This window comes from Salmo trutta, chromosome 10 (genome assembly GCF_901001165.1).
Source record: "Salmo trutta chromosome 10, fSalTru1.1, whole genome shotgun sequence".
Taxonomy (NCBI): domain Eukaryota; kingdom Metazoa; phylum Chordata; class Actinopteri; order Salmoniformes; family Salmonidae; genus Salmo; species Salmo trutta.
Window position 1 is genome coordinate 13,694,471 of NC_042966.1, and position 17,494 is coordinate 13,711,964.

The 17,494-nt window shown below is 42.6% G+C and overlaps 1 protein-coding gene across 1 annotated transcript in view; it reads right to left on the reverse strand.

Moving 5' to 3' along the window:
* hectd2 (HECT domain containing 2) overlaps positions 1-16,947 on the reverse strand; it is a 36,623-nt gene extending 19,676 nt beyond the window's left edge. Inside the window, exons 1-14 of the mRNA XM_029764487.1 lie at positions 16,363-16,947; positions 14,791-14,908; positions 13,656-13,800; positions 13,366-13,468; positions 12,766-12,855; positions 12,613-12,677; positions 12,404-12,449; positions 11,031-11,140; positions 10,525-10,673; positions 7,203-7,326; positions 5,737-5,833; positions 2,337-2,444; positions 1,932-2,064; positions 1,396-1,484 (exon numbers count right to left, since the gene is read on the reverse strand). Coding sequence (XP_029620347.1) covers positions 1,396-1,484; positions 1,932-2,064; positions 2,337-2,444; positions 5,737-5,833; positions 7,203-7,326; positions 10,525-10,673; positions 11,031-11,140; positions 12,404-12,449; positions 12,613-12,677; positions 12,766-12,855; positions 13,366-13,468; positions 13,656-13,800; positions 14,791-14,908; positions 16,363-16,458 — 1,473 coding nt within the window. The 5' untranslated portion in view covers positions 16,459-16,947. The remainder of the gene's footprint in view (positions 1-1,395; positions 1,485-1,931; positions 2,065-2,336; positions 2,445-5,736; positions 5,834-7,202; positions 7,327-10,524; positions 10,674-11,030; positions 11,141-12,403; positions 12,450-12,612; positions 12,678-12,765; positions 12,856-13,365; positions 13,469-13,655; positions 13,801-14,790; positions 14,909-16,362) is intronic.
* Positions 16,948-17,494: the final 547 nt, after the last annotated feature.

Here is a 17,494-nt window from a genome sequence, read left to right on the forward strand (position 1 = left end):
CATTAAGTTGTTGTATTTAAATAAACTAAATATCTGACATTGTATTCCCATTTGAACTTTGGTGTGCTTTTAAATGGTTGAATGCGCAGTGATAACACACTTAGGTGACAACTAATCCAAAAATCATATATATTTTCCATTGGAATTTGGTTGTGCTTCTAGATGGTTGAAAGCAGAGGGATAACACATTGGGAATTCAACAAACTTTTGGCTGTCTTTTGAGTGGGTGAAAATAGGGTGTAATCTCAATCTAGCTAGCTCTGGTCCAGCGTTAAGCTAACTCTCGGAAGTTCAGAGACATTCAAAGTTCCTTCATAGAAGCAGCTCTTCCGTAGGTATAATTTTGTGGGCCTAATTCAGATAATGCACGTCATAAGAAGATGCATTTCAAGCCAAGCTTCCTCCTCCACCCTCTCTCCCTGTCTCTGCACCCGCAAAATGTCAGTCTCATCTCACGCCCTACACTTGTCTGTCCAATTCATATAAATAACTATAGCTTGCCCCCACCATAAAAAGCTGTTCTATTCGCAGTGATTGGTGAAGTAATTTAATGTTAAAAGAAAATTGATTTCAAAGGAACAGAAAGGAACTATATAAACGGTTACTTTTTTTTTGTTCGAACCAGTTCAGAACTGTATTTTGCTGGTCGAAACAGTGGAACGGAACCAAAAACGTGCTAATGGTGCACTAATAAGGGTGCACTAATAACGGTGCTGTTCAGAAAAAAATTATTGGAAAATAATTTTGGTTCCAACCCCTGGTTAAAATAAGTCGGACAATCATGTGGTACATGACAAAATTAGGATTTTCCTAGGAAATAACTTAATGAAAACACACTACTATTGGAATTTTTTAACATAGTTTACTTTAGTTTGAGCATAAATGTATTGGATCCAACTGTTAAATTTAGTGTTTATCAAAACGTACACACATAATGTCAAAAGGACATAAAAGGCACTCTATTTGTGGAATGACCCGGTAACTTAACACATTAATATTCTGCATACTTTAGTTGTTCTATAAGATGACATCAGATTGCAATGTGTCAAATAGAAAAGCACTACAGTTTCCTCTGATTGGATCCACAGTTTAGAAGATAACCAAATTCTAAACAAATCCCCACAAAATTATAGTTCTAAAACTTAAAGCTATCATCTGCAAAGCAGCAATTAAAATGGGGTAGGGAGAGTGGAGAACCTCAGAGTATCTATGGTAAATGTATAAAGATCCCCTTAAGAGTAACGCCAGGAGTTTTAGTCAGCTAACTATGTGACCTGATTAAAACGCCAGTTAAAAGGGTACAACATGAGGACTGCTGCTGTACGTTGAGAATCTGTTTACAGTTCACCACAGGCTACACAGTACCATAAATCACGGTATGGTACAAAAGGATACGGCTCCGACCAATCGGAACTCGGAGTAGTTGTCACACTTCCAGCTGCTGAACCAGTGACAGTGGGAATCCTTGAAGAATGTAAACATGCCTTCAGAGAGGAGACACAAATAAACTGCTTAAACACAACTCTGGCCCAAACATGACATAGAACACAGGCCTCCAGTCAAAGAAAGATAACAAATGGTCAGAATAGAGTACATGGGAATTTCCTTTTTGGACTGCTAGGTCCCAGACTGAATGGGAGTTACTGTAATTGAATGGTTATCTATTATTGCAGTGCTATATGACCTAGAACATCATACATTTGAGTTTTTTTCTTCATTTATGGCTATGTCAACATTCTTAGTCTGGGTACTTGTTGAAACTTTAGGATGAGATACAGACAGCTAGGGCTAAAGGTGAAGTAACTCCCATAATCTTCTACTGTTATCTATGGAGAAAAATATTATTGTTGCAAACAAAACAGCTGTAACATCTGTATCTCTATGGCTCAGGACAACACATATGCCTGATCTGTTTGTCCCATATGTCTCACCGTAGTCTGTATGAAAGATCTGTCGGATGAGAAGGAGAAACCACTCCTTGGTCAGACCGCCCATGTCTAAACCAGCCTCCCCCACAAACGTCACTTTCAGCTTCTTCTTCAAGTCTGCTCGGTTTCTAGCAAGCTAAAAGCAAGAGAACAAGTTAAGCTGTGGCCAACTCTCTTGAACTCATCAGACCTAGGCATGCTGCATGTCTGAACTTATACATATCTTGGACATTTCAGTTTTGAAATGCACTGCATTGAAAGCAGTGGAATAACTGCTTAAATTAATTGGCTCTTGTGTGAACAGAAATAGCTATCAAGCTACTCTACCAGGGCTGGGCTGTCTTCTTAAGTAATGCTTGTGTGTGTCTGTGTGTACTGTGCCTAGATTTAGATGGGAGATGGTATTACCTCATCCAGTGAGTCACTGACCAGCTGCAGCCGCCTGACTTTGATGTTAAGAAACAGCAGGCTCATGTCAACTCGCTGTCTGCGAGACACTTTGTCCACTAGGCTTTGCTGCAATAAATAACAAGACGCATTCTTTATTTGCAGTTGCTCCCACAGTACAGTGAGGGAAAAAAGTATTTGATCCCCTGCTGATTTTATACATTTGCCCACTGACAAAGATATGATCAGTCTATCATTTTAATGGTAGGTTTATTTGAACAGTGAGAGACAGATTAACAACAAATAAATCCAGAAAAACGCATGTCAAAAATGTTATAAAATGATTTGCATTTTAATGAGGGAAATAAATATTTGACCCCCTCAATCAGAAAGATTTCTGGCTCCCAGGTGTCTTTAATACAGGTAACGAGCTGAGATTAGGAGCACACTATTAAAGGGAGTGCTCCTAATCTCAGCTTGTTACCTGTATAAAAGACACCTGTCCACAGAAGCAATCAATCAGATTCCAAACTCTCCACCATGGCCAAGACCAAAGAGCTCTCCAAGGATGTCAGGGCCAAGATTGTAGACCTACAAAAGGCTAGAATGGGCTACAAGACCATCGCCAAGCAGCTTGGTGAGAAGGTGACAACAGTTGGTGTGATTATTCGCAAATGGAAGAAACACAAAAGAACTGTCAATCTCCCTCGGCCTCGGGCTCCATGCAAGATCTCACCTCGTGGCGTTGCAATGATCATGAGAACGGTAAGGAATCAGCCCAGAACTACACGGGAGGATCTTGTCAATGATCTCAAGGCAGCTGGGACCATAGTCACCAAGAAAACAATCGGTAACACACTGCTCAAGAAAGCACATATACATGCCCGTCTGAAGTTTGTCAATGAACATCTGAATGATTCAGAGGACAACTGGGTGAAAGTGTTGTGGTCAGATGAGACCAAAATGGAGCTCTTTGGCATCAACTCAACTCGCCGTGTTTGGAGGAGGAGGAATGCTGCCTATGACCCCAAGAACACCATCCCCACCGTCAAACATGGAGGTGGAAACATTATGCTTTGGGGGTGTTTTTCTGCTAAGGGGACAGGACAACTTCACCGCATCAAAGGGACGATGGACGGGGTCGTGGATGGATATTCCAGCATGACAATGACCCAAAACACACGGCCAAGGCAACAAAGGAGTGGCTCAAGAAGAAGCACATTAAGGTCCTGGAGTGGCCTAGCCAGTCTCCAGACCTTAAGCCCATAGAACATCTGTGGAGGGAGCTGAAGGTTCGAGTTGCCAAACGTCAGCCTCGAAACCTTAATGACTTGGAGAAGATCTGCAAAGAGGAGTGGGACAAAATCCCTCCTGAGATGTGTGCAAACCTGGTGGCCAACTACAAGAAACGTCTGACCTCTGTGATTGCCAACAAGGGTTTTGCCACCAAGTACTAAGTCATGTTTTGCAGAGGGGTCAAATACTTATTTGAACAGTCTCTTACTGTTCAAATAAACCTACCATTAAAATTATAGACTGATCATTTCTTTGTCAGTGGGCAAACATGCAAAATCAGCAGGGGATCAAATATGTTTTTCCTTCACTGTACATGCTGTTAGCATTGGACCACTGCTTTGCTGTCACAGTGGGAGAGTGTATGTTTTCAGGCTGATGCAGTGAGATACACACTGTAAATATTGTATACTTATAGTTAAGGGTTATTCTTGATTTGAAGACTTGACCGGGAAATACTCTGGGTCCAACATCCTTCAATTATGTAAAATAATAACAATACTAATAATAATAAATAGTACCAGTCAAAAGTGTGGACACACCTACTCAACACCTACTCATGTTTTTCTTTATTTGTATTTATTTCTATTTTCTATTTTCTTCCTTCACTCTGAGCACGGGTGACTGTGGAGGCCAGGTCATCTGATACAGCACTTCATCACTCTCCTTCTTTGTAAAATAGCCCTTACATAGCCTGGAGGTGTGTTGGGTCATTGACTTGTTGAAAAACCAATGAGAGTACAACTAATCGCAAACCAGATTGGATGACGTATTGCTGCAGAATGATGGTTAAGTGTGCCTTGAATTCTAAATAAATCACAGACAGTGTAACCAGCAAAGCACTCCCACACATCCCACCTCCTCCTCCATGCTTCACGGTGGGAACCACACATGCGGAGTTCATCCATTCACCTACTCTGCATCTCACAAGGACACGGCAGTTGGAACCAAAAATCTCAAATTTGGACTCAGATCAAAGGACATATTTCCACCGGTCTAATGTCCATTGCTCGTGTTTCTTGGCCCAAGCAAATCTCTGCTTCTTATAGGTGTCCTTTAGTAGTGGTTTCTTTGCAGCAATTCGACCATCAAGGCCTGATTCACGCAGTCTCTTCTGAACAGTTGATGTTGAGATGTGTCTGTTACTTGAACTTTGAAGCATTTATTTGGGATGCCATTTCTGAGGCTGATAACTCTATTGAACTTATCCTCTGCAGCAGAGGTAACTCTGGGTCTTACTTTCCTGTGGTGGGCCTCATGAGAGCCAGTTTCATCATAGTGCTTGATGGTTTTTGCGACTGCACTTGAAGAAACTTTCAAAGTTTCAAAGTGAATTGTTCCATATTTGACTGACCTTCATTTTTTAAGTAATGATGGACTGTCGTTTCTCTTTGCTTATTTGAGCTGTTCTTGACATAATATGGATTTTTACCAAATAGGGCTATCTTCTGTATACCAACCCTACCTTGTCATAATACAATTGATTGGCTCAAACGTATTAAAAAGGAAAGAAATTCCACAAATTAACTTTTAACAAGGCACACCTGTTAATTTAAATGCATTCCAGGTGACTACCTTAATGCTATTTGCCTCATGACTCTTGCGTGCATTGTTGACTATGAACTTGCTTGTTTACTCAACCGTGGGACAGTATATGTTTGTTCCCAGACTCTGGACTCTGGACTCTGACTCCATAATTCCATAAATTAACTTTTAGCAAAACACACCTGTTAATTGAAATGCATTCCAGGTGACTACCTCATGAAGCTGGTTGAGAGAATGCCAAGAGTGTGCAAAGCTGTCGTCAAGGCAAAGGGTGGCTACTTTGAAGAATCTCAAATATAAAATATATTTTAATTTAACACTTTTTTGGTTACCACATGATTCCATATGTGTTATTTCATAGTTTTGATGTCTTCACTATTATTCTACAATGTAGAAAATAATACAAATAAAGACAAACCCTGGAATGAGTAGGTGTACAAACCTTTGACTGGTACTGTATATATATATATATATATATATATATAAGGGTTAGTCTGAGACTGTGAGGCACTGTCCGTGCTATACAATGACACTGTCATAGATGGATGACAAGGACCTATGTGAGCAGTGACCTCTGTCTCACCCTGGCCATGCTGATCATCTGCTGCTCCGAGTCCTTCTGGATGATTGCTTTCTTCACCACCGTGGATAGAATGAAGGGGAACTGGCAGAATGTAAACCTGCGGATTGGGAAGAACAGGTAGGAACGGGGATGTTTGGTTTTCACAATTTATCATATAGAAAGAATGTTTTGGTTTAATCAGGGATTGTGTTCTCTTGGTGTTTGATACTCATTGGAGATCGTATCAGAGCTGAATGTTATGATATGTCTGGGTTTCACTGTAAATGAAATATACACAACATGACTGAAAGTATGTGGACACCTGCTCGTCGAACATGTCATTCCAAAATCATGGGCATTAATATGGAGTTGGTCGCCCTTTTGCTGCTATAACAGCCTCCACTCTTCTGGGAAGGAAGTTCACTAGATGTTGGTACATTGCTGCGGGGATCGGCTTCCATTCAGTCACAAGAGCATTAGTGAGGTCGGGCACTGATGTTGGGCGATTAGGCCTGGCTCACAGTCAGCGCTCCAATTCATCCCAAAGGTGTTCAACAGGGTTGAGGTCAGGGCTCTGTGCAAGCCAATCAAGTTCTTCTACACCGATCTCGACAAAATATTTCTGTATGGACCTCGCTTTGTGCACGGGGTAATTGACATGCAGAAACAGGAAAGGGCCTTCCCCAAACTGTTGCCACAAAGTTGGAAGCACAGAATCGTCTAGAATGTCATTGTATGTTGTAGCGTTAAGATTTCCCTCCACTGGAACTAAGAGGCCAAGCCCGAACCATGAAAAACCACCCCAGACCATTATTCCTCCTCCACCAAACTTTACAGTTGGCAGTATGCATTTAGGTCCAATGGCAGCGAGCTTTACTCCACTCCAGCCGACGCTTGGCATTCCGCATGGTGATCTTAGGCTTGTGTAAGGACAGATTTTTACACCTTACTTTCTTCAGCACTCTGCGGTCCCATTCTGTGAGCTTGTGTGGCCTACCACTTCGCAGCTGAGCCATTGTTGCTGCTAGTTGTTTCCACTTCACAATAACAGCACTTACAGTTGACCGGGGCAAATCTAGCAGGGCAGAAATTTGACGAACTGACATGTTGGAAAGGTGGTATCCTATGACGGTGCCACGTTGAAAGTCACTGAACTCTTCAGTAAGGCCATTCTACTGCCAATGTTTAACTATGGAGATTGCATGGCTGTGTGCTCGATTTCATACTTCTGTCAACAACGGGTGTTAGTGAAATAGCCAAATCCACTAATTTGAAGGGGTGTCCACATACTTTTGTATATATAGTGTATCTGATGTTGCAATCTGATATCATAAACAATAAATATGTTGTTATAAAGCTGAAAGCTGGCACAAGAGGGAGTTCCATTTATTTACAGGGAAACACAGGTATCATAACAACAAGGATTGTGGGCAGAATTGAACAGTACAGGTCAACATAAGTTTTGCTCTGATATTGTCCTGCCTCACCTGGTAGAGTTTCCATGTGTCTGCCATGTGTGATAATCCTCCATGAAGTCAGTGTGGTCCAGTGTGAGGTTGTAGAAGTCAACAAAGGGCATGATGGGAGTGCAAGAAATGCTATTGGCTGCATCTACAATGAAGAAAACGTAGAAAAATAAAAATGTATTAAAGTCTCTTGGAGACAGATGTTTGCTTGAACCTTGACACCTCTGAACTTCTCCTGACCCTCAAACTATGTGTACCTAAGACAAATATGGATAGGAGATCCAGACATACAGTGCATTCGAAAAGTATTCAGACCGCTTGGCTTTATCCACATTTTGTTCTGCTACAGCCTTATCCTAAAATGTTTTAAATGGTTGTTTTTTTCACATCAATCTACACACAATACACCACAATAACAAAGCAAAAACTGTTTTTTTTACATTTTAGCACATTTATTAAAAATAAAAAACAGAAATATCACATTTACATAAGTATTTAGACCCTTTACTCAGTATTTTGGTGGAGCACCTCTGGCAGCGATTACAACCTTGAGTTTTCTTGGATATGACTCTACAAGCTTGGCACACCTGTATTTGGGAAGTTTCTCCCATTCTTCTCTGAAGATCTTCTCAAGCACTGCCAGGTTGGATGGGGAGCGTAGCTGCACAGCTATTTTAAGGTCTCTCCAGAGATGTTCGATCGGGTTCAAGTCCGGGCTCTGGGTGGGCCACTCAAGGACATACAGCATCCCGAAGCCACTCCAGTGTTGTCTTGTCTGTGTGCTTAGGGCCGTTGTCCTGTTGGAAAGTGAACCTTCGCCCCAGTCTGAGGTTCTGAGTGCTCTGGAGCAGGTTTTCATCAAGGATCTCTCTGTACTTTGCTCCATTCATCTTTCCCTCTATCCTGACTAGTCTCCCAGCATGATGCTGCCACCACCATGCTTCACCATAGGGATGTTGCCAGGTTTCCTCCAGATGTGACGCTTGGCATTCAGGCCAAAGAGTTCAATCTTGGTTTCATCAGACCGGAGAACCTTGTTTCTCATGGTTCGAGAGTCCTTTAGGTGCATTTTGGCAAACTCCAAGCGGGCTGTCATGTGCCTTTTACTGAGGTGTGGCTTCCGTCTGGCCACTCTACCATAAAGGCCTGATTGGTGGTGTCACGTCATGCCAGCGCCCCGCGTTTGCCGGGCGAAAGTAAGCATCCAGCAAGGACGGGTTGTGCCAGCTCTACGCTCGAGACCTCCAGTGCGCCTCCACAGCCCAGTATATCCTGTGCCTGCCACACGTACCCGGCCTCCAGTGAGTCTATCCAGCCTGGTACGCCCTGTGCCTGCTCCTTGCACTTGCCCTGAGGTACGTGTCACCAGTCTGGCGCCACCTGTGCCAGCCCCACGCATCAGGCCTCCAGTGCGCCTGCCCAGTCTGGGGAGTCCTGTTCCTGCTTCCCGCACTCGCCCTGAGGTGCGTGTTACCAGTCTGGCCCCACCTGTGCCAGCCCCACGCATCAGGCCTCCAGTGTGCATTCCCAGTCTAGAGCTTCCAGAGACAGTTCCCAGTCCAGAGCTTCCGGTGACAATTCCCAGTCCAGAGCTTCCGGCGACAGTTCCCAGTCCAGAGCTTCCGGCGACAGTTCCCAGTCCAGAGCTTCCGGCGACAGTTCCCAGTCCAGAGCTTCCAGCGACAGTGCCCAGTCCAGAGCTTCCGGCGACGTTTTACAGTCCGGAACCTCCTGAGACGGCCCACAGTCCGGAACCTCCTGAGACGGCCCACAGTCCGGAACCTCCTGAGACGGCCCACAGTCCGGAACCTCCTGAGACGGCCCACAGTCCGGAACCTCTTGAGACGGCCCACAGTCCGGAACCTCCTGAGAAGGCCCGCAGTCCAGAGTCTCCAGCGGCGGTCCGCAGTCCAGAACCTCCAGCGGCGGTCCGCAGTCCAGAACCTCCAGCGGCAGTATGCTGTCCAGAACCTCCAGCAGCAGTATGCAGTCCAGAACCTCCAGCGGCAGTATGCTGTCCAGAACCTCCGGTGATGATCCACGGTCCGGGTCCTTCGGCGACGATCCAGGGTCCGGTGACACAAAAGCGGAGGGATCAGCGGGCGGAGCGGGGGTTACGCCCCGAACCGGAGCCGCCTCCTCTGCTGGAGGATCCGCGGGATGAGAAGGTTCTGCGTACTGCACCAGAGCCGCCATAGACATTAGTCACCCTCCCTAACCCCCCCCCCCCCTTTACTTTTCTTTTTTTTTAGGTGCGTTTGGAGTCCGCACCTTTGGGGGGGGGGGTACTGTCACATCCTGACCAAAGAAAGCTATTATTTTCTATGGTAGAGGAGGTCAGGGCGTGACAGGTTTTTTTTTCTAGTTTAGTTTTTCTATGTTGTTATGTTCTAGTTTTGTATTTCTATGTTGGGTTTTTGTTTGGGATGATCTCCAATTAGAGGCAGCTGGTCATCGTTGTCTCTAATTGGAGATCATATTTAAGTAGGTGTTTTTCCCACCTGGGTTTGTGGAAGATTGATTTGGAGTACGTGTATGTTAACTCTTCGTCACGGTTTGTTGTTTTTGTTCAGTCAGTTTATTTTGTATGTATTGCATAGTTTCACAGTGAAAATAAAATGTGGAACGACACACACGCTGCACGTAGGTCCGCTCCTTCCTACGACAACCGTGACAGGTGGAGTACTGCAGAGATGGTTGTTCTTCTGGAAAGTTCTCCCATCTCCACAGAGGAACTCTAGAGCTCTGTCAGAGTGACCATCGGGTCCTTGGTCACCTCCCTGACCAAGGCCCTTCTTCCCTGATTGCCCAGTTTGGCCAAGCGGCCAGCTCTCGGTAGAGTCTTGGTGGTTCCAAACTTCTTCCATTTAAGAATGATGGAGGCCACTGTGTTCTTGGGGACCTTCGATGCTGCAGAAATATTTTGGTACCCTTCCCCAGATCTGTGCCTCGACACAATCCTGTCTCGGAGCTCTACGGACAATTCCTTCGACCTCATGGCACCTGAGCTCAATTTCGAGTCTCATAGCAAAGGGTCTGAATAGTTATGTAAATAAGGTATTTCTGTGTTTTATTTTTAATACATTTGCAAAAATGTCTAAAAACCTGTTTTCGCTTTGTCATTATTATTGTGTGTAGATTGATGAGGGGAAAAAATGATTTAATACATTTTGGAATAAGGCTGTAATGTAACAAAATGTGGAAAAAGTCAAGGGGTCTGAATACTTTCCGAATGCACTGTATATGGACAGGAGAATTCAATGTCTGTAGAATGTGTAGTTCAATCCATTACCACCCCCCGTTACCTCCCTGTGGGAGTGGATATAGAAGACGTCCTACTCACTGAGGAGGGAGAGGACCTTGGTGGCGGAGGGGATCCACCAGTAGCACTTGGCCATGGGGGGCAGCTCCTCAGGCTTGGCTGGGAACAAACGGGTGGAGATGAAGAAGTGGAGGCGCTCCACTAGCTGTTTGAATCGCTTCTGAGACAGCCTGGGAGAGGAGGACATGAGTTAGATAATCATCATAAAAAATCTAGGCATTATCATGATCACCATCATCAGAATGATATAATGGAAAACACTGAGTACACGACAAGGAATAGATTTTTACTGTCAAAATAGATGGTCTTTGTTTGAAAGCTACAGTTTGACTGCTCAATCCCTACCAACTGTTACTAAAGCAACTTCGAAAAATATATTTTTAACGTAATTGATTTAACTTTCCTGGATAAAGAATAACAACAACGGTTTCTTTCTTGTTCACTTTGTGGATAACAAACTATAACAACTATACTGGCTTGAAAAAGCATGGGACTGCATAACACAGAGGAACAATTCAGACTCTTACTTCTTAAACCAGTGCATCAGGAAATTGTGGTCTGCTTCACCCAGCGCGGCTATTTGCCTCAGTAAGTGTGCATAGATGACATATGTGGCTGGGCTGGTGCACTGCGGATTCTGCAACAAAGAGGAGCTTTTTCAGCAGTGGCAGTGCATTTCAAAAAGGAAATATAGCTTTTCATTTGGAGCAGCAGCATAAGAAGTCTGGCTTTTAATATAGACTGACATTACAGAGCAAACCAGACTTTTCCACTCCAAACATGACCTCATCCGTTCCCTTGGCAGAGAGAGAGAGAGAGAGAGAGAGAGAGAGAGAGAGAGAGAGAGAGAGAGAGAGAGAGAGAGAGAGAGAGAGAGAGAGAGAGAGAGAGAGAGAGAGAGAGAGAGAAAGAAATACCACTGGTATTACCAGGGGCTGACTGACATCAACCAAGTCAGACAGACACGTCTACTAAGACTGCTTCCCAAATGGGGCCCTGGTCAAAAGTAGTGCACTATATAGGAAATAGGGTGCCAATTGGGAAACAAACCCAATAATTGCCTCGTGCCTTTCAATTTCACAGGATCCGCCACCGAAATATTGGTCAGAGAGCCTATCAACAGCCCAAAGACAAACGTATGTCATCATACACTACATTTGGATGAAAGAGAGAACTGTAGAGGCTCAATAGCCACAAAAATGTGATGGTAAGAAAGGGATAGAAGACGTGCTTTTTAATTTACTGCCCCATAAACCCCATCAAACATCTGAAACAATAATAAAAACTATGAATGGGATAGAAACCAGAAGTCTCCAACCAAAGTCTCACTTTTTAGCAGACAGAAATCCTTCCAGTTCTATTCAGCCATTTCCCAGTCTGCCCCCCAAGTCTTTACCAGACTCTGTGTCTAATGGTCGTGTCCATATTTGGCCAGTGCCAAGCCTGCCTCTAGTCTGTTGCTCATGTGTGAAGTAAACACTCTGCTCTCATTATATCCAGAGCCTGACTGAGACTAACTGCCTGGGCTATGACTGGAGTCAATGGGCCATGTGGCGAGGTAGCAGATCAAGAGTTTCCTGTGTTTCTGATTCACCTTTAGACTGACGGCTGCTGTGTTTAACATACTGAGGCCCCAAAACAAAAAGAGATTTTGTAAGATGGCTGTGGAGCACAGGCGTGCGTGTGCTTAACGCGTCCATTTGCGTGCAGAAACTGTCCCACTTCTAATGAGGAAATTGCCGTTGTTACTGGAAAGTACACCATGTTCTCTTGTTACGTAATGAAATGGTTTGCTATATATAGCGTGGAATTAAGTATCAGCGGTCAAAAGAGCTACTTGGCCAAATCTGTATGTAATTTCTACCAGCAGTGTGTACATGTAGGTAATGCATGAGGTTACCTGAACTAGAATGAAATACGCTCTCAGGTCATCCTTCGTCCGTCGACTGCAAAACAAAGCAGACAATATGAAGTTCATTTAAATTCTCATCCAGTACGTAACATTTGCATTAATATTCAAGTCACAAAGTATAGAGCTTTATTATGTAGATAGGAATTGATTTGATTTGAGTGAGAAATATAAGAGCTCTGTATGAGAGTGCCACTCACCCCTTCCATTCTCTTAACAAGCTGTTAATGATCCCCTTGAGCACTGCTCTCTGGGTATCAGGAGGCTGTTGAATCAATGTTGGATCAACGTTAGCGAAAGGTTTTCATTTCAGCAATGAACATGGCTATTCGTTGCTCTATCATTCTACATACCGTGAGCAATAACGCGTCATAGACAGCGTTGACGAATTTGGTATTGATTCCTGAGTCTTCAATCGTGTTGAACGGAGCGTTTGCTTCTTTCTGAAAAGAGAAATGAAGAACACGTTTAGATTAGGACTAACACATGAGCTAGTTAAGTCGACTATCACATGTGCTAAGCATTTACCCAACTGTTCATTGCCATATATGATCATATGCTTTCTTATAGGTTCTGCTCTCATGATTAATACTCTCTATGGAAACCACACACATGTGCTCTTTTTTTTTTACAACCTTCTGAATGACTTCATTCATTCATTTACAGACTCAAAAACAACTCTCCAAATTCCCCTTTTCCTGGCTCGCAGAAAGACTCTATTCACCGACTTTAAACACCAAAACAATGGTCACCTTTTATTTGCATTGATCAGTCATATTTCAAAATGATCACTGTTGCTTTAGCAGTTTTACCATCGTATTTATCCATACAAATGAATTGATATAGTGTAATAAGTCATTTAAAAACATGCTGTGTAACTAGCACTGGCTTGACTGACGATACAAATATGGAACCGCAGGATTGGATATGGCACACACATGGGGATCACCCACCTTAAAGGCAGCATTCAGTTCCAAAAAGGAGTCGAATGTGGTCAAGTAGAAATCATGGACGTGTTTCCACTCGCCGGAGACCGCTGCCCTCTCAATGTCCTCCCTAGTGAAAATTAGATGAATATGAACAGATGTTTCTGTTTGAGTATAATATTGATGATGATGATGACACAGGTGTGTGTGCGTGTGTGTGTGTGTGTGTGTGTGTGTGCGTGTGTGTGTGTGTGTGTGCGCGTGTGCGCGTGTGTGTGTGTGTGCGTGTGTGCATGTGTGTGTGTGTGTGTGCTTACTGAAACTCTTTGGCTGTCTTGGTGCGAATGGGGATGACAGGATCGGAGGCAAAGCGAGCCCTGACCTCAGGAGGCAGAATGTCAATGGTGATGCGATGTTGATGCTTTTGTCTGACATCAGGACAGATGGGGGGAAGATCTCTACCTGCAGGGGGAATAACAACACATGTAACCACATATAAAAACACACAAATAATCACACACAAATATATCATCCTAGAAAATGATTTTTACATCAACCAATTACTAACTAAAATGAAGGCGGTAATTCATACGATCAACTCTACTTACTGGCAATGAGAGCCCAGGTACCAGAGTATAAGGTGTATAGGACAGGTACTCTAATCCACAATATTATAGTTTAACTATATCAGTTAACTGTTATATAACAAGATGGACAGGCTTGCAACCTTGGACTTTGTGAGCCATCAGATGAAACCTGCATAAAACATTTTTTGCATGGGTCAATGAACTCTCCATACTTACAAGTATAAGTGACAACAACATATTAATATCTTGTATTTTGAAAACACAACAGTAGTGTTCATTTTACCCATAACAAGTTCTCTCTCTAAAGGATGAGCAGCTCTGAATGGCCCTTTGTCTCCCTCATCTGCATCAATCAATGATCCTCAAGTCTCTTTGATCTCAAGAATATGAAGCCATGACAACACATCTGCCTGGTGTATTGTTCATTATTTCAAAGCAGCCTGTTTGGATCACTTTGAAATTGAAACAAGCTTTTCTTTTGTGAGCGCTGTGAAAATAATTTCCTTGTTAACATCTGTGATATTTCTAAGTCTCAATGTGTTCCTCTTGAACACTTTGTTCATACTCAGCCAAGGTGCAGTCTATCCCAGGGCAGTACTGTTTATCAATTAGAGATGATTGATGCCACAGACAATATCTGTTCATCAAATCAGCTTTGTTAGACACCCTGTATCTGAAGGTAAGAACATCAAAAATGTGTTAGGTAGCCATACTGATAGCTCATGTTGGATATGCTATTAGGATCAAACTGGAGTAAGTTCTTCATGTCTGCACTTTGATATTGGTTCACCATGAGCTTCACAATCTCAAGACGGACTCTTGAATGAAGTAATGTGTTCATTAGGGTTACCATGACGGGACCTACCATGCCGTATGCCAGGAAGGATAAACTGGGAGGAGAGGCTGTGGCTACCAGCCTCCTTTTTGTGGTTTGAGATGAAATTGAGGGACGGATATGGCAGCTTTGGTCCACGATCAGTACCCTATGACAAAAAAAACAGAATTCATATTACAGACATTATGGAGTCTTGGATGTCCAAAAATTGACATTAAGTCCTGGATGTAATCATAATTCTAATAGTATAGATGAGAACTATGACAGCATAGAATACTGTTCATTCACAGCAAGTACAGCAGCACTTAGGCTACAGAAATAAAAGTGGGATACATAAACAAAATGTACAGTATAATATGTGGGCTTTGTTTTACTGATAATGTGTTGGGGAGTAATGAAGTACATGTAGTTCTACTAGTAATGTAACAACATTTTGCAGTAGCTTGGTGGTAGATAAACTAAATTCAAATCTTGATAGTGTTTCAGTAGTTAACTATTTATTTTTGCCATGTAATGCTGTAGCTGACTACTGGAACTACACACAAGTTGTTTTTAAATGGAAAGAAAATATTGCCTAATTGATTTTCTTTTTCGATATCAGACCTGGCTAATTCTCACTTGAAACTTAATAAGCTAAATTACACATTCTGTTAACTCGCGGGTGATCTGTTCGTGCAATTTGATATGATCATTTTTCACGAAGTAGTTTAGATGCAGTGAACTACTTTTTCATAGTGCTACATCTGCATTGCTTGCTGTTTGGGGTTTTAGGCTGGGTTTCTGTATAGCACTTTGTGACATCGGCTGATGTAAAAAGGGCTTTATAAATACATATGATTGATTGATAGTAACTTGAATTAAGTAAACTATATTTTAAGGGTAGCTTTGGTATTTCAATTTGTATTTATTATGGATCCCCATTAGCTGGTGCCAAGGCAGCAGCTTCTCTTCCTGGGGTTCAGCAAAATTAAGGCAGTTATACAATTGTAAAAACATTCACACACTGTGTACCTTCAGGCCCCATACTCCCCCACTACCACATAACGTTATCTACAATACAAATTCATGCGTATGTGTGTATAGTATGTATATTATCGCGTGTGTATGCATGTTTCTGTGCCTATGCCTGTGCCTGTTTTTTTTAATCAAATTTTACTGCTTGGTATAAGTTTAACTTCTTTCAGTGTATAGTAATTGGTAGCTTGGTGAACTATATTTTCTGAGTAGCTTCCCCAACACTGCGTATTAGCACTCATTACTCACAGAGCTGCGATGCTGTTTTATAACATAATAGGGTTAGGAAGAGCTGTCCAAAAGGTTCCACCCTCAGCTTTAACGTTAACACATTTCCCCAAAAGGACAAGCTCTGAGATCATTGAAATGCGTTAGTACGTTACTATTATGCATTGGAAAAACACATTTTTCTAAATCTAAACCTTTTTCTAAACGTTTTATTGTATTTTTATTTTTACATTATGACTTCATTTGTATGACATTTTTACTTTTTACTTTTTATTTGATGTCTTTGTTAATTGGACATGAAAATATTTCTTTGTCATATTTAATTAAATTAAAAACATTTTTAAAAAAAATCCTACTCACAGAGGAGGAATGATTTGAAATTGGAGGGAGTCTATCTCTTTCCCTTTCCCCCTGGTGCAGTTGTGTGTTGTTTTCTCTCATAATGTTGAGTAGCATTTCTTCATCCGTTGAAGTCTGGTTTAGGTCGCAGTCACATAGCTTTTTTTCTTTCTTTATTTTCTGAACTAAAACAAGTTAAAATAACTCACAGTACCCGCATACACAGTACCCGCATACACGGTACCCGCAGGAACAAAACATTCGATCTGAAACGAAGTAACGGTTCAGGACCTGAAAGGCTCTCTCGTCTTCATGGTAAACAGGTGAGCTCGCGCAAAGTTGGCAAAGCGCGCAGAGACTGATGCTGTTTGTCAAAGTAAACAGGCGCGAGCGTCTGCATCCGATCGTGTCGCCGAAGTCTATTTTAGGTGCTAGGTGAGCATAAATGACACATTTTCCACCTAACTGGATGTATCGTCTGTATTTGCAGCGCAGCTGTACATATGCGCCATGTTGTTTAAGAGGAGGTTCATAGTTACGAGCTTGGATACCATGGATGTCCTTACGTAAGTGCGCGGGTTTGCTGTGTGCACTGCCCAGTAGTGCTGACTGATTTACTTCTCCCATGCAGGGTCTATTTAGACTTCGAGGAAACGGCTCGAGCGATTAATGTATCACTATGTACAGTAGGCTACAGATAAACTACATTTGAGTTTCTCTATAGGTATATTCAAGGAATCCAAGTGATACGATATAGACTAGGTTTACTACCCTGCCCTACTGGCCTACTTTATAAACTCAACACGTTATTATAACTGTTATTACACGTGATGACTTGACCTTGCTTTTGCCTTTTCTAATCATAATACAGTACTACAAAGTTGCTTGTGAACATAGACACTTTCAGCATCTCAGCAGGCTACTGGTAAGTTTCACTGGTAAGATAACCAGAGCAGAGGAGCCTTCTCCACCCTTTACCACAACTCTGTCATTAGTGCCAACGCAAACTTCAGATGAGTGCCAGGCACATCATGAGCATGAACTAAGCTTTAAATAATCTGGCAGATGAGTAATGAGGAGGATAATTACAGCCTCTTCATCACTGTAGATTGGGGTGATTGTTGCTGAAGCAAACAAATTGCTGTTATGTTAT